This window comes from Hypanus sabinus, chromosome 26, assembly GCF_030144855.1.
Source record: "Hypanus sabinus isolate sHypSab1 chromosome 26, sHypSab1.hap1, whole genome shotgun sequence".
NCBI classification, from domain to species: domain Eukaryota; kingdom Metazoa; phylum Chordata; class Chondrichthyes; order Myliobatiformes; family Dasyatidae; genus Hypanus; species Hypanus sabinus.
Window position 1 is genome coordinate 46,421,707 of NC_082731.1, and position 24,681 is coordinate 46,446,387.

The 24,681-nt window shown below is 42.5% G+C and overlaps 1 protein-coding gene across 1 annotated transcript in view; it reads left to right on the plus strand.

The window, feature by feature from the left end:
* The first annotated feature begins 8,909 nt into the window (after window positions 1-8,909).
* LOC132381530 (ras-related protein ORAB-1-like) overlaps window positions 8,910-24,681 on the plus strand; it is a 45,815-nt gene continuing 30,043 nt past the window's right edge. The window contains exon 1 of the mRNA XM_059951016.1: window positions 8,910-9,079. Coding sequence (XP_059806999.1) covers window positions 9,057-9,079 — 23 coding nt within the window. The 5' untranslated portion in view covers window positions 8,910-9,056. The remainder of the gene's footprint in view (window positions 9,080-24,681) is intronic.

The window sequence follows — 24,681 nt, forward strand, 5'->3', positions numbered from 1 at the left end:
ATCTCTGGAGTTTCAAAGTTCAAAGTTTAAGGCAAATTTATTATCAAATACATAAAACCATAAGACACAGAAGCAGAATTAGGCCATTTAGTCCATCAAGTCTGCTCCATAATCCCATTATCCCTTGCCATATCCTTTGGTGCCCTGACTGATCAGGAAAAGATTAACTTCCACCTTAAATATACCCACAGAGTTGGCCTTTACCAAAGTCTGTGGCAGAGCATTCCAGATTTACTACTCACTGGCTAAAAATATTCCTCCTTACGTCTGTTCTGAAGAGTCGTCCCTCAATTTTGAGGCTGTGCCCTCTAGTTCTGGATATCCCCACCAAGGGAAACATCCTCTCCACATCCATCCTATCTAGTCCTTTCAGCATTCGATAGGTGTCAATAAGATCGTCCCGCATTCTTCTAAATTCCAGTCAGTACAGACCCAAAGCTGCCAAACGCTACTCATATGTTAACCCCTTCATTCCCAGAATTAGCCTTGTGAACCTCCTCTAGACTCTCTCCAATGCTAACACATACTTTCTGAGATAGGAAGCCCAATGCTGTTGACAATACTCCAAGTGCATCCTGACTAGCATCTTATAAAGGCTCAGCATCATCTCCTTGCTTTTATATGTTATTCCCCTTGAAATTAATGCCAACATTGCATTTGCCTTCTTTACCACAGACTCGATCTGTGAATTAACCTTCTGGGAGTCTTGCATGAGGACTCCTAAGTCCCTCTACACCTCTGATATTTGAAGCTCCTCCCCATTTAGGTAATAGTCTGCACTATTGTTCCCTTTATCAAAATGCATAAACATACATTTCTCAATGTTGTATTTCAATCTGCCACTTTTTTGCCCATTCTTCTAATTTGTCCAAGACCTGCTGCAATCACATTGCTGCCTCAGCACCAGCTACCTCTCCATCTAAATTCGTATCATCCGCAAACTGGCACAAAACCATGAATTCCATTATCTAAATCATTGACAAACAACGTGAGAAGTAGTCTCCAAGTACCTCGAAACCTCATCCTTTATGATAGACGTTCCCAACCACTGAGGTTAGGCTAACTGGCCTTTAATTTCCTTTCTTTTGCTTTCCTCCCTCTTTAAAGGGTGAAGTGACATTTGAAATGTTCCAGTCCTCTGGGACTATGCCAGAATCAAGTGATTCTTTCCATTATCTCTTCAGCAACCTCTCTCAGGACTCTGGGATGTAGTCCATCTGGCCAGTGACTTATCCACCTTAAGACCTTTGAGTTTATCTAGCACTTTTTTCCTTTGTAGTAGCAATGGCTCTCACTCCTGCTCCCTGACACTCACGGACCTCTGGCACAATGTTAGTGTCTTCCACAGCGAAGACAGGTGCAAAGTACCCATTAAGTTCATCTGCCATTTCTTTGTCCTCCATTACTACCTCACCAGCACCATTTACCAGTAGTCCAGTATCAACTCTCACCTCCCTTATACTCTTTCTATAACTGAAAAAACTTCTAGCATCCTGCATTATATCATTGGCTAGTCTGCCCTCATATTTCATCTTTTCTTACATACGATATATATTACCATATACTGCCCTGAGATGCATTTTCTTGCAAGCACTTACAGGGAAAAAGAAATACAGCAGAATTTGATGAAAAAACATAGATGAATAGACAAGTACTGACAATGTGCAAAAGAAGACAAACTGCAAATAAAAATGATATTGAGAACGCGAGTTGTAAACGGTCCTTGAAAGTGAGTCAGTAGGTTGCAGAATCAGTTCAGTGTGGTGGCGAGTGAAGTTATCCACGTTGTTTCGAGAGCCTGATGGTTGAAGGGTAATAACTGAATCTGTTCCTCCTGCCTGATGGTGTTAGTGAGAAGAGAGCCTGATGGTTGAAGGGTAATAACTGAATCTGTTCCTCCTGCCTGATGGTGTTAGTGAGAAGAGAGCCTGTCCTGGAAGCTGAGGGTGCTCGATGATGGCTGCTGCTTTCTTGTGTCAGCACTCATTGTGCTCAATGGTGAGCATTTTTCCTGGGCTAGACCTGGCTGTATCCACCACTTTCTGAAGCCCTTTCCGTTACTGGGCTTTGGTGTTTCCATACCAGGGCATGACGCTACCAGTCCATCTAGAGAAGATTGTCAAAGCTTTTGGTGACATGTTGAATCTATGCAAACTTCTAAGAAAGCAGAGGTGCTACCACGTGTGAGATGATGTGTGTGAGTCTGGTTTAAGATGGTGCTGGTGAAACACGACAACGCCATACTGGCAGCAAACAAAACTACTATAATTATCACTCTTTTTTGGACAATGATCTCTGCAATCAATAGCCTGTAACTTTGCTTTCAGCGTTGAGCTTTTGAACCACCTGTACGACCTTGCAGGTACAGGACGGTCGCAGTGTGGTGTGTACGGGCCGAATTGAGGCGTAAGGGCCCCGGCCTGGCACCAAATAATGAGCTAACCTTTGGCGATTTAAGTGATGAGACAAATTGGAAAGGTCCGGTTGTCGGAGCCGAAGGTGAGGGATGGGCCATTGTCTGGCACGCTGCTCAGTGAGGTTTTATTCATTTCTGCGCTGAACTGTGGCCTGCAACTAACGGGATCCTGGTCCAACTGGCTCTGGACTCACATCTGTGAACTTTAGTTTAGATTAAGGACAGCTGGAAGACTATGATCACCCATGTCATATGACACGGCACATAATGATTCAAAGATACAAAATTTGAAACCAGAAGCACATCAAAACTTGAGCTACAGCATCCAATCCATGATGGTGGTGATGGCAATTCCCTTCTGTCCCTCACACTCATCAGATCCTTGGTTCTTCAGAATAACTGGAAGGATCTTTGAAGAAGTCATAAGGTATGTGTTTAATTTTTGTTCCATTTTTATAATATCTGGACTTTAACAATGTGCCGGGAGAACTCTGCAGGTCAAACAGCATCTATGGGAGGAAAGCAATTGTCGACATTTCGGGTTGAGACCCTACATCTGTTTGGTCCTGTTTGTTTTTTGCTCAGGGTTCCACATCTTCAGCTTTTTGTATCTCTGTCTCACGTTTAATCCTGTTGTTGCTGTCTGTGATGAGCCCACATTAGCCTTTGATAGTCTTATATTCCGACTGGCATTTCCACACATATTTAAAAGTTTTCTCTCAAATTCCACTCAATCTTTTGGTCCTTCCTTGCTGAATTCTGAAATGTTTCCAATCTTCAGGGATTAATTCTATTTCTGGCAACTATAAAGTATTTTCCTTTGATTTAATATAATCTTTAATTTCTCCTGCCTGTCCCCCCGTAGTTTCAACTGAGCAGTATTCCATTGACTTTAAGATATTTTAAACACTCATGCAAACACAAACATGTTTTATTTAAAGATTAAAATATTACTCACATACAAATTAAATACAGTAAAATGTGGTGTTTGAATCGAGAGAGAGAGAGAGAGAGAGAGAGAGAGAGTAAATGAGAGTGAGTGAGTGAGAGAGAGAGTAAGAGAGTGAGTGAGAGAGAGAGAGAGAGAGAGAGAGAGAGAGAGAGAGAGAGAGAGAGAGAGAGAGAGAGAGAGAGAGAGAGGGAGAGAGAGTAAGTGAGTGAGTCCAGGAGGATCCAAGAAGATAAAAGGAGAACAAAGATGTAAAACATTGTTAACTCTGATAAGAAGAAATGAACTTGTCTCTTATTTCCAAGGCCCTCTGTTAGTCGGGGTCAGCCGTGGATGTTGTGTCCTAGCTGTCTATGTGATACACAAGCCTGGTCAGTACAATATGGAGAGCAAGCTGTTGCTCACGCAGCAGGCTCCCCTCTCCTCGCATCGGATGAATCCAAAGGAATGGGTGAGACTGATACACACTGGCACCAGCAGTGTCGCAGGAGTTGCCAGTCAGTGTTGAACTCCAGCTCCGGATTTTTCTAGCGGGCTTTATACCAGAGTGGGGATAGCCGCAAGGCAGCAGAAGTTTGAGATCAGAGTTCTCTTTCTTTAACCATGGCTGACGAGCCCCGTCTGCCTGAAGCGACTGGTCTTGAGGCACCAGTAACCTGCCTTTGCCCCTTCTCTTGTCAGTAGCTAAGCCACACAGTAAAGTCAGGAGCTGGACTTGTTGTCAGAGGCTATTTGAGATGCATACCATTGGGATAACTTAATATGTAGTGCAAGCTTATCCCCACTAACACCCCCGAATCTAACAACCTTAAGGAACCTTGTCTATTTTGGAATGTAATAACGTGAATGAAAGCACAACAATGTGTGATACAAAACATGCAAATTACATGAGCAACTGTAATAAGATCCTATTTGAATGAGAATGATTGTCACTGTGCTTCATCAAGATTTAAAGGGACAATGTACTGTTGTCCTTTCAATAAACATATCATCTTTCATTCCAACTTCATCTCCTGGTCCTTCAGACTCCACATGCTGCCTCTTCTTCCTGACCTGTCTCTCTGTTTGACAGACAGACAGACAGACAGACAGACAGACAGACATACTTTATTGATCCCAAGGGGAAATTGGGTTTCATTACAGCCACACCAACCAAGAATAGTGAAGAAATATAGCAATATAAACCCATAAATAATTAAATAATAATAAGTAAATAATGCCAAGTGGAAATAAATCCAGGACCAGCCTATTGGCTCAGGGTGTCTGACACTCCGAGGGAGGAGTTGTAAAGTTTGATGGCCACAGGCAGGAATGACTTCCTATGACGCTCATTGTTACATCTTGGTGGAATGAGTCTCTGGCTGAATGTACTCCTGTGCCTAACCAATACATTATGGAGTGGATGGGAGACATTGTCCAAGATGGCATGCAACTTGGACAGCATCCTCTTTTCAGACACCACTGTCAGAGAGTCCAGTTCCACACCCATAACATCACTGGCCTTACGAATGAGTTTGTTGATTCTGTTGGTGTCTGCTACCCTCAGCCTGCTGCCCCAGCACACAACAGCAAACATGATAGCACTGGCCACCACAGACTCGTAGAACATCCTCAGCATCGTCTGGCAGATGTTAAAGAACCTCAGTCTCCTCAGGAAATAGAGATGGCTCTGACCCTTCTTGTAGACAGCCTCAGTGTTCTTTGACCAGTCCAATTTATTGTCAATTTGTATCCCCAGGTATTTGTAATCCTCCACCATGTCCACACTGACCCCTTGGATGGAAACAGGGGTCACCGGTGCCTTAGCCCTCCTCAGCTCCTTAGTCTTTTTCACATTAAGCTGCAGATGATTCTGCTCGCACCATGTGACAAAGTTTCCCACCGTAGCCCTGTACTCAGCCTCATCTCCCTTGCTGATGCATCCAACTATGGCAGAGTCATCAGAAAACTTCTGAAGATGGCAAGATTCTGTGTTGTAGTTGAAGTCCGAGGTGTAGATGGTGAAGAGAAAGGGAGACAGGACAGTCCCCTGTGGAGCCCCAGTGCTGCTGACCACTCTGTCTGACACACAGTGTTGCAAGCGCACGTACTGTGGTCTGCCACACTAGTTTAAATTTAAAGCAAATTGCTGGAGGAACTCAGCAGGCCACACAGCATCCAGGCAAAAGAGTAAACAGTCTACGTTTCGATCATTGAGTGTGTGTCTTCAGGCCTCTGTGCCTTCTTCCTGCTGTAGCAATGAGAGCAAGGCATGGCCTGGGTGATGGCGGTCCTTAAAGATGATCCTCAGTACATCTGAAGCTATGTTTAACTTTGCAGTTTGGTCCAGTCAGGCATTAGAGATGGAATATCACAAAGAACATTAAAGGTGCATCCTTATCCTTATCCTGAAAGAAAAAAACCCACACGAGTAAAAATGGCTGTGCTCTTTACAAAGGGTGGTGCTTTCATAGTGAAGGAACTAGTTGAGACAGGGCACATAAAATATTGATGACATGGAGATAATAGAAAAATTGGTTGAAGAAATTTAATATTTGATATTTCATTATTCCTTATTTCTTTACAATACACACTCAGTGGCCACTTTATTAGGTACCTCCTGTGTGCGGCCATTGATTGTTTGCTCGTGGTTTTCTGTTGCTGTTGCCAAACCACCTGAACATCCAATGTGTTGTGCATTCAGAGATGCTCTTCTGCACACCACTGTTGTAACACGTGGTTGTCTGAGTTTTTGTTGCCTTCCGGTTCGTTGGAACCAGTCTGACCTCTCTCATTAACAAGGCTTTTTCACCCACAGAACTGCCTCGTTGTGTTTTTTTTTGTTTTTTTTTGCAGTATTCTGGAGAATGTTGTGTGTGAAAATTCCCAGTTTCTGATCAGCAGATGGTTAGCCCGTCTAGCACCAACAAACATTCCACAGTTAAAGTCACCGAGCTCACATCTCTTCCCCATTCTGGTCTGAACAAACAACTGAACCTCTTGACCATGTCTGCATGCTCTTATGCATTGAGTTGCTGCCACATGATTGGCTGATGAGATATTTGCTCTAATTGTACAGGTCTACCTAATAAAGTGGCCATTGAGTGGGTGACAGGGCAGAGATTCGTCTGCACCAGAGGAGGTGTGAGGTGCTCCTTCCCTCCGCTAGCCTGCAGGTCACCCTTGGGCGAGGTGTAGCACCTGCTTAGCAGAACCAACCCCCCCACCCGCCCCCCCGATTAGGGTCATGTGAAGCCATGGGAGCAGGTGGTGGATGGCCGTACGAGCAGCCGGTGCAGATCACAAGTCCTGGTTATGTGACCACTGACGCCAGGCAAATGGTCTCTGAAGAGATTGACAGTGGGGCTCAGCCCAAGCTTGGAGGTAATGGTTCCTCTGTGTCTTCCTCGTACTAGATGAATTTATATATTTATTTCATTTATTTGGAGATACAGTGAGGAATATGCCTTCCCAGCTCAGAAAGCAGTGCCACTCAGCAGCCCACCTTTTTAACACTAGCCCGTGAAAGGGCAGAGTGACAAATGAGGAAGTGTTGTGAAAGGCTAGAATGAGAAGTGAGCTGATATCATCAATCAGGAAACGGCTGCTGGAATTTCTGGGACAGGTACTGAGGAATATCTTGTTGTTTTATATTTGTAATTAATTTATACCTGTTTTCACTTTGACATGAAAGAGCTTTTTCCTGTTGATCAGTGTCAAAAAAGCCAAATTAAATCCATTGCGATTGAATGTTGTAAAACAATAAAACATGAAAACTTCTGGGGGGGCGGGGGGGTGAGATGAATATTTCTGCTAGGCACTGTAATAGCATCAAGCTAACCGCTATGTTACTGTGGCCCAATTTTGAGGGAAGTACGTGAGGAGATTGTGGGGGTTCTTGCCTGACCATAATCTGTGAATGTTCTTTAGACTGTAGCGGAGGAAATGGAACAGCAAGTACTATCTGTTTGAAAAAAGGAAGGATATATTCAGAAACCATAGACCAATCAGTTTAATCTTGGAGGTAGGAGAGCTTTTGAAAAAATTGATTTGGGACAGGATCAGTACTTACTTGACAGGAAATGAATTCAGATTTAGTGAATGTACATTTGAAACGTACAGTAACATATGTCATTTGCATTAACAACATGCTGGGGGCTGTCTATAAGTGTTGCCACACCCTCATGTGACAACATAACTTGCCCAGAATACTCAGCAGAACAAGCTATAACGTACATCCCTGGGTCCCCTTCTCCTCCCACTCTCCTCTCTTATCAGATTCCTCCCTCTCCAGCCCTTTATCGTTCCCACCCACCAGGCTTCACTTTCAGGCTTGTCACAAACAAGCGAAACATCTACAGATGCTGGAAATCCGAGCAACACACAGAAAATGCTGGAGGAAGGGTCTCAGCCTGAAATGTTGACGGTACTTTTTCCACGGATGCTGCCAGGCCTGCTGAGTTATTCCAGAATTTTGTGTGTGCTGCACTTCCAGGCTTGTCCTCCTTCCCTTCCCACCACCTGTTTATTCTGGCATCTTCCCCCTTCCTTTCCAGTCCTGCAAAAGGTCTCCATCCAAAAAGTCTACTGTTCAACTATTTGCATAGATGCTGCCTGACCCACTGCATTCCTCCAGTATTTTGAATGAAACAAGGATTTTTTTTTCCCAATGTAGTGTGTAGCTGGAATTTGGAATGCCAATAATGCGGTGGGGACATACTACATTGTGGCCCTCCAGGGGAATTGTTACTGTAATTCCAAGTAAATTAATCTCCAAAGTCAAAGCCAAATTTGTTATCAAAGGATATATATGTAACCATATACTACCTTGAGATTTACTTTCCAGCAGGCATTTACAGAAAAATAAGGATCACAATACTTGTGACAATAATAAACTAACTTACCAATTTAAATATATGGCAAGGCCACAGTAAAGCTGGTGGAACTAATAAGATGTTTCAAATGAAAGCCAGTACAGAAGTAATGGACTGAATGGCTTAGTTCTGTGCTGTAACTGTCCTACACTTTTATAATTCTTCTGAAATTAACACCTATCACCTGCTTCCCCCCACCTCACCTTTTTGTTATTCTGACATCTTCCCCCTTCCTTTCCAGTCCTGATGAAGGGTCTCAGCCCAAAACATAGACTTGTTGTTCACCTCCATGGATGCTGCCTGACCTGCTGAGTCCCTCCAGCACTTTGTGTGTGGTATTTAAGGAAAGCAAGTTTAGCTTTGCGCAAAATATTGCGCCATGGTAGGGAACATGCAGTGCTTAACCATTAGCACCAACTACATGCCCCTTCAAGATTCAAATTCCAATCCATTCAATGCAAATCCCAAGCAGTGTGCATGCCCCTTTAAGACAGATAGCACGTGACTCTGCTTGCCCTCGTGATCCCCCCTTGCCACGTTCAAGCATGATGTCAGCGCCCTCCTAGCCCACCCCCTCAACCAAACCTGCTGCAGCGCTTGGCCCGCCCTGCGCCTCGCTCCAATTGGTCCGAGGTGCGCAGTGGCGGAAAGCTGTTGGCCAGTGGCGCCGTCCGTCAAGCCGGGTAGGTGGGTAGGTGAAGACAAACTTGAGCCGAGCAGCTGAGCGATCAGCTGGCGAGGAGCCGCCATCTTCGATAAATGAGAGGCGATCGCAGCCGACGCTACATCCACAGCCCTCGGAGGAAGCCTTGAACCCCTCTCTTTTACCCCCCGTGAAATGTCAGCCATGAACCCCGAGTAGTAAGTAACCGGGGGAGGGTGGGGAGCAGGTGACCGGGCTGATGTCTCCCTCGGCCCGGAGTGGCTCCTTTCATAAACTTGCAATTGGAAGCAGTGTCTTAACATAAATCGTTCTGGAAGGAAAACGGTACACCGTAACTATTTAAAGTTTGCGGAGGTTAGGGGTTTATTCTTTAAGAAGTTGTATCTGTATTGGTGAAGGTAACGCCAGCTTCCATTCCGGGCTGCTGCACCTTATGTTTTAGTTATAAGCTTTGCCCTGTCAACCTGGGGCTGAGCTGTATCTGGTTTCCGCTCTGATGCAAGCAGGGGGATGGGATTTGGTTTTAATTGTACCGCCTTACACCAATCCATGGGTGTCTGTGCACGGCTTCGTTGTGCTGCTCCCCCAAAATGGGCTTGTCCGTTCCACTGTTAATCGGATGGTTTAATGTCACCTCCCGGAATTGTTGTTCAGCCTGTATTGATTAATTGTGTAAATGACCCGGTGATACAAAAAGGCTCACCAGTCAGACCAGAGGCTGTGATCTGTTAATTTAACCCCACCCAATTTATCAGGTTAGCAAGTTATCAGGTGAAGGTATCTTGATGTCTTCTATTAAGTACACGGAGAGGCTTCAGCTTTTGTTTTCCGTTTTGTATTTTATTATTATGAAAACTACTTCTTCAGGAATTTGGTTAGCCTTCTACATGCTTTCACATTGTGGGGGAGGATTGTGATAAATGTTCTTGATATGAAATATTGATGTTTACCTTGCAAGTTGTAACCTGACCTACTGAGTTCCTCCAGGATTTTGTGTGTTGTTCCAGCATCTGTCAGTCCTGAAGAAGGGTCTTGGACTGAAATTATCTATTTCCATTGATGCTGCCTGACCCCTCCAGCATTTTTGTGTGTGTTGCAGTTTCTTACAGATACTCTGTTTGGTTCCTCTAATGTATTTAAGCCTATTAGAACATTGAAATGTATAACACAGGAGCAGACCCTTTGGCCCACAGTCTTATGCTGAACCAGTTAGAAAGCAAATTGAACACTATCTCTCCTCCCTACGTGATGTCCAAATCCCTCCATCTTACTTGCATCCATGTGCCTGTCTATAGAATGTAGAGTTACACTTGATAACTGCTGAAGAGTCCAGGCCTAAAATGTTCCTTCACTTCCGTAGATGTTGCTGGACCCACGGAGTTCATCCAGGGTTTTGTGTGTGTTGCTCTGGATTTCCAGTATCTGCAGAATCTCTTGTGTTTATATATTTGAACCCTCTTGTGTACATTGAGCATATTTTTAAGTTTACATTTGTAATAGTTTGGTTGCCCACAACCTATGTTTTTAAAATGGCATTTATTGTAGGAGCAAACACGCGGAAATCTGCAGATGCTGGAAATTCAAACAATACACACAAAATGCTGGTAGAACACAGCAGGCTAGGCAGCATCAGGCTAGGCCCATTTATTGTAGGATGTGCTTTCCCTTGTGGATATGAAAATGTTTGATGCAACATTGTTTTGTGTATAGGATAATTGTAGAGGTTATGTTGATTTGAATAGAGTACAGAAAACAATTCTGTACCAGGAAGTATTGTTTGATATAATTTCCTTTCTACAAGCTCCTGTGGGCATTGGTGTAAGCTCAGGGGTTCCCAGTCTTTATGCCATGGACCAATAACATTAAGTGAGGACCCTACATTGGGAACCTTTGGTGTAGGTCATCTGGATATTTCCAGTTATTCTGCTGGTTTAATTATCGATTTCCAACAGAATTCCCCTTTGTTGTACCAGGTTTAAGTTTTTGTTTGGGGGGGGGGAGAGATGGGGATGTTAGGGATATAGTATTTGACATTTCTTGGGCTTTCTGGTATAAATAAACACCAAATCAGACTTGTACAGCAGCTCCTCAGTAGAGTTAGTGTCATGACAATTGCTCCTTATCAAAGTTGTGTACTTTCAGGTGAGCCTTTTATCTATGTGGGAGTGTTGCCATCAGTGATTTAAATATGTTAATGAAGTGGAGTAGCCAACAGGTTTATCTGCTTAAGTGCTTTTTACATACAAGCCGTTTTTTTTGAAATTGTGATCAGATTTTTCTGGTTTTAAAATTGTGTTGCTGGTTTTCTGGTGTATTATATTTTGGGATTATGTTCCTGCATGGAGAACTGGAAAATGTGTATTTTGCACCTCTCTCATACTCCATGCCTTGTTAACAAGGAATACAATGGAGAGTTCCATTATGGCTGAAGATGAAAATTCTTAATATTGCTTAACTAGGAGCCAATGTAAGTCTGCCTTGGTGCAAGCTTGATCATGGCCCCCACAATTTCTAATCAAGTTCCATGTTGGACTGTGGAATGCTCCAAAACAGTTCGGTCTAGGTGTATAGAGGCGACACAGTAGTGTAGTGGTTAGCACATTGCTTTACACAGCAGCAATCACCAGTCCATGTTCAATTCCTGCCGCGGTCTGCGAGCAGTCTCCTTGTGACTATCGGTTTCTCCAACGTTCCAAAAACGTATGGGTTAAGGTTAGTCAGTTATCAGCAAGCTATGTTAGCACTGGATGCATGATGACGCTTGCAGCACATCCTTGCTCATTTGACACAAATAATTTCAATGTATGTCTTGATGTACATGTGACAAAGCTAATATTTGATTGTTATGGATGAAGGTATTGGCAACAGGTGTGTTGAAGCAGATCTGGAGTTGTGTTGTAGGGGTGGAAATGTGATGGAAATTCATTTTGGAGTCTATCAGGGTTATTCTTGTACATGGAAGCAATGCGGTGGAGGTTTGCTAGGTGATTCCTTGGTTGATGAACTTCGAAGAATGAGAGATTTTATTAAAGATCTGAGTCCTGATGAAGGATTTCAGCCCAAAATGTCAACTAAGTACTCTTTTCCATAAATGCTACCCGGCCTGCTGAGTTCCTCTAGCACTGTGTGGTGATCTTATTAATGAATGTTTTGTGTGATTTGGATGGTAGGTACTGATTTTCCCTAATGGTGTCTCCAGAACTAGAGGACCCAGTTTCAGAAGGGTTGCTAAGAAGATGTGAAGCTCTTGGGGTTGTTACTGCTTGGAGTTCTCTACCTGAGCTTTCAAGTTGGATACTGACAGATACTTGGATTAAATGGCGATGAGGAATGTGCAGAACAGTGGCTTATTGAGGTTGAGATTACAGCTGATCCAGTTGTATTGAATGGCGTAACGATTTGATGGGCAGATTTGGCACTCTTGTGAGCTTGCAAATCCTGATGGCCAGGAAGTAGGCATTCTACAATTGATATGTTCAGGGATGAGATAACATCTCAAAATATCAAACTGACAACAGTAAGAGTCTTGTTGAATAAGCTAAATGATAGGTGTGGGAGAGAAGCAATGTGCACCTGTATTGGATGTGTTCATTTCACCTACCAATGAATGTTTTACTTTCCAGTTTGTTACTGTGAAATTAGCACAAAGGTTTAATAAATGGTGTATTTGTGGCCTTAATCTAACATGCAAGCTGTCAGCGGAGAGCAAGGTTTGTAACTGTTTTTACTGCTGAAAACCTGAGCCATATTAACAGCTTTAACTTTGGAAAAACTGAAGTGAAATTGAAGTTTGAAATGGAGAATTCTGAAAATGCTCATGATGGGGATTTTCACTATAAACACTCGCGTTGTGCAGATCAGCTGTGTTGGCACAGACACTAAGAACAGGAGCTGAGAATAGTTAAAACCATTTCTGACAGTAGTAGGCTGTTGAAACTTACCTGGAAGCCACTTGCTTCGCATTCTTTGTGTAATGCTAACTAATGAGCACTTTCACAGTAACTCAGCACTTAAATATTTTGTCTCCCTATTGTGCTGGTGGTAATGTAGTTTAGAACTGCAGCCAGGGAGATGGAGTCTTTTTTTTAGGGTGGTGTAAAGGGGTCTTGGGTTAAAAATGATGCTGGTGGATGAAGACACAACCTTTGGGTGTCAAAAGTTGCTTCCAGCCTCAATGGCTCTTGTAGTAAAATGGCACCTCACAGATCTGTATTTTGACACTAAGCCACAGGTTGTGCCAGTTCTGGAGATGGTTGGAGAATGGTTGTGCAAAGAGGTGACAGAAAACACTGAGAAAACTGAAATGAGTTCTGGAAATACTTGGTACATCAAATGGCAACTAAGAAGAACAGTTATACCACAGGGCGGCACAGAAGTGTAGTGGTGAACACAACGCTTTACAGTACAGGTGACCTGGGTTCAATTCCTGCCACTGCCTGTAAAGAGCTTTTGAGTTCTCCCTGTGACCAGGTGGGTTTCCTCTAGGTGCTCCTGTTTCCTCCCATGGATCAGTGATCTTCTGGTTAGTAGGTCAATTGGTCAATGTAAATTATCCTGTGATTAGGCTACAATTAAATTAGGGGATTGCTGGGCATTGTGGTTCGATGGGCCTGTTTTGCTGTGTATCTCAATAAATAAATTCTATGGTTATTTCTGACAAGCTGATTATCTGAGGTTTAGAATTTTTGATTGCTGAAGCTTTCCTAAAGATGTCCCTTCAAATTGAACAGGGATTTACCAGAGATGTATAGGGTTCACAGTGGGAGAAGGGTGAAGAATAAAACAAATAATTGGAAGCTCAAGGATGCTTTGTACACTAGTATTTTGTGAAGTGGTCACCTTATCTGTATTTAGTCTGGAGGGGATCACAATGAGTACTGAATCCAGACAATACCGGGCTCCACCCAATCTCAGACATGCCCTCTCACTGTATCAACCCCTTCTGGCATAATCCCTGAGGTTTGGCTTTCCAACTCTGTTCACTGACCCAAAGATCACTGTTTTCTCCATCGTTCTCTTGAGAGTGTACGTTTTGAATTTCCAGAAACTGCATTTTTCTAACTAGAGGTATTAGTGAAGGTAATTAGCTTGACTATTGAATGAAAGATGTTAATAATGGAGCAATTGCCAATTTGATGTGGAAGAGTCTAAGCACGTAGTGATTAGGAATGAAGTGAGTGCATGAAGTAGAAAAGCGTGGTGCAACTTGAGATCCTTAGACTGTGTATTACTCTTACGACCTGGCCTATCTCACTCTTAATATCTGCTGCCAATAGATTGAAAAGGGGAGATGAGATGAAGGAATTTTCTTTTGGCTAGAAGTGTAAAATTTGCTGCATAGCTGAAGGTTACAGCAGTAAAGTAAATCATAAACATAGGACAGTGTGCAGATGCTGGAAATCCACAACGCAGATTGCTGGAGGAACTCAGCAGGTCAGGCAGATCCATGGAAGTGAACAAGTAGTCGCTGTTTTGGGCTGAGGCTCTTCAGGACTGAAAAGGTAGGAAGATGCTTGAGCAAAAAGTTGAGGGGAGGGGAAGGTGGATAGGTGAAGCCAAGTGGGTGGGAAAAGTAAAAGACTGGACAAGGAATCTGATGGGAGAGGAGAATGGACCATAGGAGAAAGTGGCCTAAGTGTAACAGCTGCCCATTCATCTACATTCAGGGCTCCAAACAGTCCTTCCAGGTTTGGCAATACTTTGAAAATCTGTTGAGGTTCTCTATAATGTCCAGTGCTCCTGATGCAGCCTCCTCTACGTTGGTGAGATCTGTTGTAAATTGGAGGGCCACTTTGTTGTGCACCACCTCCATTTGCCAAAAGTGGGGCTTCTCAGTGGCCTTTTTAATTCCCATTCCTCTTCCACCATGTTGGTCTCCTCTTGAGCCAAGGTGAAGCTCCCCTCAGGACGGAGGAGCATCATCTCGTATTCCATCTGGATAGCCTCCAGTCTGATGGTATGAATATTAATTTCTCTTTCTGGTTTATATAATTTAAAAAAAATCCCTCCCCTCTTCTCACCACTCTGGCATTTTACCTCTTCTCACCTGCCTATCCTTTCCCCTGGGTTGTCGTTACCCCCTTTTTTTTTCTCTTGAGTTCCACTCTCCTATCATATTCTTCCTTCTCTAGCCTTTAACCTTTCCCATCCACATCGCCTTCTAGCTAGCCTCCTTCCTCCCTTCCCTCCCTCTACCTTTTTCTTCTGGCATCTTCATCCTTCCTTTTCATTCCTGAAAAAGGGTCTTGGTCCAAAATGTCAACTGTTAAATCATTTCCATAGATGCTGCCTGACCTGCTGAGTTCATCAGCTTTTTATGAAAGTAAATCCATAGTTTCAGCAACTGAACCAGATTAACTAGGCTTGAACTCTACTAAGCAACATTACTGTCTGAGATTTGCCTCTTACTTTTAGTATTGAGTAAAGTGGTTTTTGTGAAGGTATGTTTGAAAACTCAACTAGAGAACAGTTGTCATACTTTACTATTTTCCTTTATGCCCAAAATGGGGTTAAGATTACATTTTGATCAGTTTGCAGCACCAGGTAAAGTTCATTAGAAAAGAATGGAATTTTCTAAGTACATTTTGTAGTAGTTAATTTTGAATATACCAATGCTGGTTTAGATTAGCTTTTACCTAAATCAGCACGTCAACACTGAGTAGATAGTAATTTTGGCATGATTTTTTTGTATCTGTGCTCAGGTGGGACAAGAGCAGAGGAGGGAATACCTTGGTTGTTGCCCAGATATTTGCATTGTCATTTTTGGCAGAAACGGTCGTTCAACTTTGGTTCAAATTCCAGATGTAACAGGATGTAAGGGTTGGATGTTGTAACTCGGTTTTAACTTTGCTAAATAATTGTACCGGTTTAAAGACCATTCGAGTTGCATTCTTGGACCGTGAAGCACTTTGCAGGTGATGCACAGTTGAAAGTAAAATAAAACTGCTAGCTAGAGCAGGGTTCCCAACGTAGGGCCCACAGACCCATCGGTTCATGGTAGGGGTCCATGGCATAAAGATCGGGAACCTCTGTGCTAGAGAATTCTGATAGGGTAGGCAACATCTGTGGAGGCAGAGGGGCAATTATTTTTTTTGGGGTTGATGCAGGGTCTTGACCCAAAACTCCAGCTATCCTTTAACCTCCACAGATGCTGCCTAACTTACTGAGCTCCTGCAGTGTCGTCTCTATATTGCAGGGTTGAGTGTACAGCTGAGATAGTGTGAACCAATACACATCCTGATGAAAGATCTTGGCCCAAAATGTCAACTGTTTATTTCTTGCTGAGTTCCTTCAAATTGGCTTGATACCCTTTTTTGAAACTTCAGCACTTGTATTGCAGTACATTTCACAATTTGTGTGATCTGAAAATCAAAGCTGAAGCAAGTTCAGGGACGCAATTGTATGACTGAGGAAGCTAGCAATAGTTAAAGCCTTCAGTGCTCTTTTAGGAAGGAAGTCCATGTGACTTGGAGGAAGGGCTGATCTTTCAAGTTAAATGCTGATGGGAGTGAGGGTTGTAGGCAGTGAGCAGATTGAGTAGTATCTAGAATATTTGCAGCATTGCCTTTTGTGGTTTTTATGATTAGAATTTTGATTTTTCTGGAGGCTGGTTTATGTAAATATAGAATAGAAAGACTTGTAGTGATCCTGTTCTGTAAACTTTGGTCAGAGCTTGATTGCCTGGAATAGCCTCATTATACCTGTTAGTACTGAGCATGTGCAAGGCAATCTCCAAGTTTAACCATTTTCAATACACAATGGTATTCCAATCAACCTCCTGGGGCCACCATCAACTGAAATCAAACTGTACCAACCATCCGGAGGGACCATCCTACACAATCAGGAAAGCTCACCAAAGGCACTATCTGAGGAGGCTGAAGAGAGCTGGATCTGTACTCGTGTCCTTCTATAGATGTGCATTAGAGAGTGTCCTGACATGCTGCATCATTGCAAACTATGGAAAGTGCAATGCAGTGAACAGGAAATTTCTGCATCGGCTAGTCAAACTGATGCCCTGGATAGTGAGTGACTTTCAGTGATGACTGCTACTGCCTTAAGACACCACTTCTGGAAGATTTCCTCTGGTGGGAAGGATTGTACCTGTGTTGCTAGCTGGGTCTGCAACCTAGCAGCCTCTTGCGATCTTGTGCATTGAAGCCTTCATACCATGCTATGACACAATCAGTTAGTATGTTCCCCACTGTATATAGAAATGTCAGTCATTTACATTGGAAATCCTCAAACTCCTAACGGTGATCTATTAGCATGCCTTGATTATATCAATAGGCTGGGCACAGGATGCAACCTCAGATGTTGACACCCAGGAACTTGAAGCTTGCTCACTCTTTCCACTGCTGGCTTCTGAATGAAGATTGTGTGCTCTCCCAATTTCCCCTTCCTGAAGGCTGCAATCTCATCTTGCTGACATGCAGTGCTATTTGCATTGTCACTCAGCCAGCCGAACTTACTCCTGTACTTTTGTTGCTGTGAGATTTTACCAGCAACTGTGTTTACATGAACTTAGATGGTGTTTGACCAGTGTAGAGAGTACAGCAGTAGGTTAAACACTGCATTCAAGCTGAAGCTGTTTAATGCATGAAGAAAAAGTTATAGCTGAAGCAATGTGTAACAGGACACAAGCCCCACATACCTTTTTTTTTGAACCAGTTATTTTGTCTGTGATTGGGGTTCTACAGAAGCTTTAATCTTCCTGTATATTAAATTTTTGGTTCAACAGGGAGTTGTCCTCTCAGCAATATGGGCTTCCAGACTAGTGAAACTAAAGCTGCTTACCCACAGAAGCACATTCTAACTTGATTAGTTTTCAGAGTTTTGACCTCCTGTACTAGTAGAGATCCCCGAAGCAGATGTGAAGGGCTTGTTTTTTTTCTCTCTGTAGGAGGCAGAGCTCCTGCTTTCTTGTATTATTGGAAGCTTGATGCAAATTAATGCAAGAAGTAATCTACTTTTAAGTGATTTTGAAAGCAAAGCCTTTCAAGTGTATGGAACAAAGTTCTATGTGAGCTTGACTATCTTTGCAGGAGCTGCAGATTATGGTTCAGTGATGATCTCATCTAATGATTATCACAGCCCAGATATTAAATAGTAAATGTCCAACTGAACAATCTAAAGTGTACAACAGTTGAACACTCTGTACCGCAAGTTCAAATCATTTGGGTAATATTTCAGCTGAAAATTGGATTTTAAAAAAATCAAATCTTCTTGAAAGGTGGAGGGGTTTGGGACAAATCCTAGAGCTTGAGGCTTAGTAGGAGCCATCATATTTTTACTGTCAGAACTCTTCAAACCCCTGCCATCCACAATACCAGTGCTACTTATTGTACTCCATTGATTGCAGATGCTGTTGTAATGTTGGCACTAATCTCCAAATCAAGCCTCTGTGGCAATTGACTTATGGATGACTGTGCATTTTGTAAATGTGCAATACTGTGGACATTTCATAGATGGAAGTCAGAGATGGCATGTCAGGTCAGGTGGAGGATGTGATTTTATTTTTAACTTTGTAGTTCCAGATCCAAGTATCTTTGAATTTGAAAGCCAAGGTGATCCAAAGTGGTGGCTCAATTGTAATATTAGGTACTGGAACTCCCAATAAATGGACTAGAGTTCAGTAGTTACATTTGCACAGAATGGGAAACTACAAAATAAAAAAGTATGTTAAACATTTTGTCAATTCTAGAATGCTTGGGACTTATTGTAGGTACCTTTGTTTAGGTGTGATGGTAAATGGAGTTAAAATTGTTCACGGCTAGCAATTGATAACTGTTGGGAGGAATTAAATAACCCAGCATTGTAATGGGAAGACCTGTGGGAGTCTGTTTAGCTGGAGGTGGATGAGTAGGATCTAGACATCAAATTCTCTTTTAATTGAATTGACTTTATTTCTTGCATCCTTCACATGAGTAAAAAATGTTTGCATTGGGTCTCCATCTAAATGTGCAATTTATAGTATTTTGATACAGGCAGTCCCCAGGTTACAAATGAGTTCCATTCCTGAGTCCGTCTAAGTTGGATTTGTACGTAAGTTGGAAGAGTACATCGGGTATTATTTAGCATCAGTTAGTCAAACATTTGTCTTGGTATATAGTATATGTATACCAAGTGGAACAGCTTGTGCTTGAGCCAACCAGGAACGAGGCTATTTTGGACTTGGTGATGTGTAATGAACAGGAATTGATAAGTGATCTTGAAGTAAAGGAGCCATTAGGAAGTAGTGATCATAACATGATAAGTTTTTATCTACAATTTGAGAGGGATAAGGGCAGATCAGAGGTGTCAGTGTTGCAATTAAATAAAGGAGACTACGGAGCCATGAGGGAAGAGCTGGCCAAAGTTAAATGGGTGGATGCCCTGGCAGGAAAGGCAGTGGATCAGCAGTGGCAGATATTCTTGGGGATAATACAAAAGATGCAAAAGCAGTTCATTCCAATGAGAAGGAAGGATTCAAAGAGGGGGAAGGGGCCACAGTGGTTGACAAAGGAAGTCGGAGATTGTATAGCATTAAAGAAAAAGAAGTATGACAGGGCTAAGATGAGTGGGAATACAGATGATTGGGAAAGTTTTAAGGAACAGCAGATCTTAACTAAAAAAGCAATATGGAGAGAAAAAATCAGGTATGAGCTCAGTCTAGCCAGGAATATAAAAGGGGATAGCAAAAGGTTTTTTAGCTATGTGAAGAGAAAGAAAATAGTTAAGAACAATGTTGGCCCCTTGAAGAATGAATTGAGAGAAATTGTTATGGGAAACAGGGAAATGGCAACAGAATTTAATGCGTACTTTAGATCTGTCTTCACCAGGGAGGACACAAGCAATCTCCCAGATGTATGGATGGGCCAGGGTGATAAGATATCAGAGGAATTGAGACAGATTGACATTAGGAAAGAAACTGTGATGAGTAGACTGGTAGGACTGAAGGCTAATAAATCCCCGGGTCCAGATGGTCTGCATCCGAGGGTTCTAAAAGAGGTGGCTCAGGAAATTGCGGATTCATTGGTAATCATTTTCCAATGTTCCTTAGATTCAGGATCAGTTCCTGAAGATTGGAAAGTGGCTAATGTTATCCCACTTTTCAAGAAGGGAGGGAAGGAGAAAACGGAGAACTATTGCCCTGTTAGCCTAACGTCAGTCGTGGGGAAGGTGCTTGAGTCCATTATTAAGGACGAAATAGTGGCATATCTTGATGGCAGTAATAGGATTAGGCCAAGCCAGCATGGATTTACCAAGGGCAAATCATGTTGACTAATCTGTTGGAGTTTTTTGAGGGTGTAACAAGGATGTTAGACGAGGGTAAGCCAGTGGATGTTGTGGTCCTAGATTTTCAGAAGCCATTCGATAAGGTGCCACATAGGAGATTGGTGAGTAAAATCAGAGCTCATGGCATTGGGGGCAGGGTTTCAGCATGGATAGAAAACTGGTTGGCAGATAGAAAGCAAAGGGTAGCAGTGAATGGGTGTTTCTCGGACTGGCTGGAGGTGACTAGTGGGGTACCACAGGGCTCTGTATTGGGACCACAGCTCTTTACGATTTATGTCAACGATTTAGATGAGGGCATTGAAAACTATATCAGCAAGTTTGCTGACGATACTAAACTGGGTGGCAGTGTGACATGCGAAGAGGACGTTAGGAGAATACAGGGAGACTTGGATAGGCTGGGTGAGTGGGCAGATACTTGGCAGATGTCATTCAATGTGAATAAATGTGAAGTTACCCACTTTGGAAGCAGGAACAAGAGGGCAGAGTATTGTCTGAATGGTGTAGAGTTAGGTAAGGGAGAAATGCAAAGAGACCTAGGAGTCCTAGTTCATCAGTCAATGAAGGTGAATGAGCAAGTGCAACAGGCAGTGAAGAGGGCAAATGGAATGTTGGCCTTTATTACAAGGGGAATTGAGTACAAGAGCAAGGATGTCCTTTTGCATTTGTACAGGGCCCTGGTGAGACCACACCTGGAATATTGTGTACAGTTTTGGTCTCCAGGTTTAAGGAAGGACATTCTGGCAATTGAGGAAGTGCAGCGTAGATTCACTAGGTTGATTCCTGGGATGGCAGGGCTGTCTTACGCAGAGAGATTGGAGAGATTGGGCTTGTACACGCTGGAATTGAGGAGATTGAGAGGGGATCTGATTGAAACGTTTAAGATAATTAAAGGATTTGATAGGATTGAGGCAGGAAATACGTTCCAGATGTTGGGAGAGTCCAGTATCAGAGGGCATGGATTGAGAATAAGAGGTCAGTTATTTAAAACAGAGTTGAGGAAAAACTTCTTCTCCCAGAGAGTTGTGGAGGTGTGGAATGCACTGCCTCAGAAGACGGTGGAGGCCAATTCTCTGGATGCTTTCAAGAAGGAGCTAGATAGATATCTGATGGATAGGGGAATCAAGGGATATGGGGACAAGGCAGGGACTGGGTATTGATAGTGAATGATCAGCCATGATCTCAGAATGGCGGTGCAGACTCAAGGGGCCGAATGGTCTACTTCTGCACCTATTGTCTATATTGTACCTTTCTATGCATATAAAACTTAAGAAACGGATGTATTTCAGTAATTAAGCCACTGCGTTGCTTAGTAATAATTGTAGTTTTCATCGTGGCAGGGTCTTTCAGATGCTTCATTATTCTCACTTTATCCTTTAAAATTGTTCTGATCGTTGACCCACTGTAGCCTAATGCTTTTCCAATGGCATTTCACCTCTTTCCAATCACTTTATTATTTCCACTTTATTTTCAATTGTGATCGTTTTCTGTTAACGGAACAGAAACATTGCGGGCAGCAGGTCCCGAGCTCCGCTGGGTCCTAAAGTCCACCACACTGAGATGGGTTAAATGGGACAAGTGGGGTGTTGCTGACTGGAAAGTGGGGGATCAGGGTGAATCTTGCTAAGAAAAATTTAAGCCAAATGCAAAGTTACACACTCAACCCAGTGTCAATAGCAACAACTTAAAATGGCGGATGGCATTCTCCTTCCTCAGTTCGTAAGTGTGAGTTGTTTGTAAGTTGGACATTCGTAACTTGGGGACTGCCTGTAGTATATACAACAGGATAGTCAATATACAGTTGAGCCAGCATGTATTAATCAGTGTGGCCTGATGGATGAAGCTGTCCTGGAGCCTGTTGGGTCCGGGCTTTTATGCCGAGGTACCGCTTCCTGGATGGTGGCAGCTGGAACTGTTAGTGGTTGGGGTGATTCAGGTCCCCAGTGATCCTTCAGGCACTTTTTACACACTGTCTTTGTAAATATCCTGAATAGTGGGAAGTTCACATATACAGATGTGCTGGGCTGTCCACACCACTCTCTGCAGAGCCCTGTGATTAAGCTTGATTACCATCAAGTTGAAGCACCAAGATACAACCCATTCCACCAGCAGCTATTCATGTCCATCTGTGAACTTAGTCCAAAGTCAGGACTCAAATTGATGCTGAACTTGTCCTTTGTGCCTTGAGCTTTCTGGAACATGGCAAATTGGAAACAAAGATGAACTGAATTACTAGCTGAGTGTTCCATTTAAGCACTTATTGTAAATCAGGGGTTCCCAACTTTTTAATGGCATGGACCAATACCATTAACTAATGGGTACATGGACCCCAGGTTGGGAACCCCTATTCTAAATGATCAACCTTTATGTGAAAATAACTGAAGCCAGTATATAACTCTCCTGATCGTGCATCTTGGCTGGACCTCTGGGTTGAAGGTCAAGGACTGAGGGGCTTCAAACCTCTATCAGAAACCCGTATACAGTCTCTTGTTCTGTTATAGTATGGTGATTACTTTCCCTTGCCTACAGCTATTCCTTTTTGATGTTTAAGCATAATTTCATTTCCCTACTGTCTTTGTAGGCCTTCTAATCAGCTGCAATCTTTGCTATGTTTGGGCTTGTCTTTATGGAAGGTCAATTGCCCAAAGAGTTGTGATTGAATATATGTACTCAATAACTCCTGTGAGGTGCTAAATTTGTACAGGGGCAAATAGTGCAGTAAGGAATCTGTTTTTAATGAACAGAAATTTGAAATCCTGTGTTACTGGCAATTGGTTATTCTGACCTTCAGGAATTAATAATGGCCCTTTGTATGGATTGGCATCCTTACTGACCTCTATCACAATCTAAGTTGCTGATGTGCTTCAGTGTTTTATAATTTGATTTGCTGTAATTTGAAGTGAGCTGATTATACAGTATAGACACGTGTTCTTACTATGTGTAAGTCTAGTGTTTAAATCAAAGGACATAATTGAGTTCCAAGCTATTTCTCAAAGTTTGCAAGTTATCCTGGGCATCTTTTCAAATGGCAACAAGAAGAACAGTGTGAAAAGCTGCCGTAAGACTATCTCTTGATTTAATAATGCCAATGTACTTTTGCCTGATGGGCTTTCATTAATATGACACCTAAATATGTCATTATGTGCAGCAATCTTTGCTGTAAATAAATAAAAACTCTTTTTACAATGTTGGAAATGCATGAGACGAGCAATATAGAGAAACTAGTGGTCCCAGGACCTCCTCACAGGCTGAGATTGGAGTTATAAAATGAGCTTGCAATAGTCAGGCAGGAACAATTAATGGCAATAAAGCTATTGGTTTGGTAAAAGCCAGTGAACAGGTGATGGATCTGGAGGTTGTACACATAGGAATATTCTGCTATTTTGGATATGTTTTAAGATGAGCTTTCTGCAAAGCTAGCTTGAAATGTGCTTGGCATCCATTTGGAATGGTAGTCCATGGGTTGTTTGAATAGGATGGAGAAGGAGATGGCCATCTTTACACTAAAATAACTTCCTAACCTGTAGTGTATTAAATTGTTGAATAGCAGTTTCATTTAGTGTAAAGAGTGAACTTTTTTGTATGGTTTAGACCCTTGTCCAAACTATGTACAACAGTGCTTTACTCAGTGCAATGTTTTGTGCAAGGTCTAAAGTTCAAATAAATGTTATTAAAGTACATGTGTGTCACAATATGATACCCTTTCTTAATTTTCTTAACAGGCATTTAAATCAATGAGAAAAATGACTCAAGGTGGACAAATAATCAATGTACAAAAGTGAAAATTAAAAATAGTAATAAGTAATCAATATTGAGAGTTGTAGATTCTGTGAAGCCTCTACAGTGTTTTTTTGCTTGATGTCATCCACTGCAGCCAAGGAAGACCCCAGTTTGTGATGCTTGTTCATACCACTGGACCTGTACTTCTGAGGTTGAGAGGGTGGAACTGCCCCAGTGCAATGGCTCTTTCATTTTAAAAACACCCGCATAGGTGTCATTGTTCATCATGTCCGACAATTACCAATACTGACTTGATGACTAAAAGCATCCTTGCGGTACACCTGACTAAAGGCATTGTGAAAGACTGGGAGGTGACTCTAAACTTCATGTTCCCCTTAAAGTGCATCCTTCTTTAAAGTACAATTGATTAGATTCTGATAGAATTGAATGGTTGACTGGGAAGGTGCTTGCAGTGTTGGAAGTAAGTTTCAAAGTGTAGCTGTGGCAATCCTTTGGCAAGAAACTACATGTACTTCTGATTTGTGGAGTTCTGAAACATTATGCAGGATGGAGCTTCTAAGACTATCTTTTGAAATGTCAATCAGTAAAGCAACTGCTCTTTCTAGTCTACACCCTGATTTAGAGTAGTGGTGATCAAACTTTTAACACCATTCTAGACCTTAATTGCTGTTTATCACCATATCATTGGGACTTAATACTGAACTTGGAGACGATCTACAACTCCAAATGCCTATGGTGATGTCAGTGGTGTGCTTTTAATATCGTTATACACCCATCCCACCCTGGA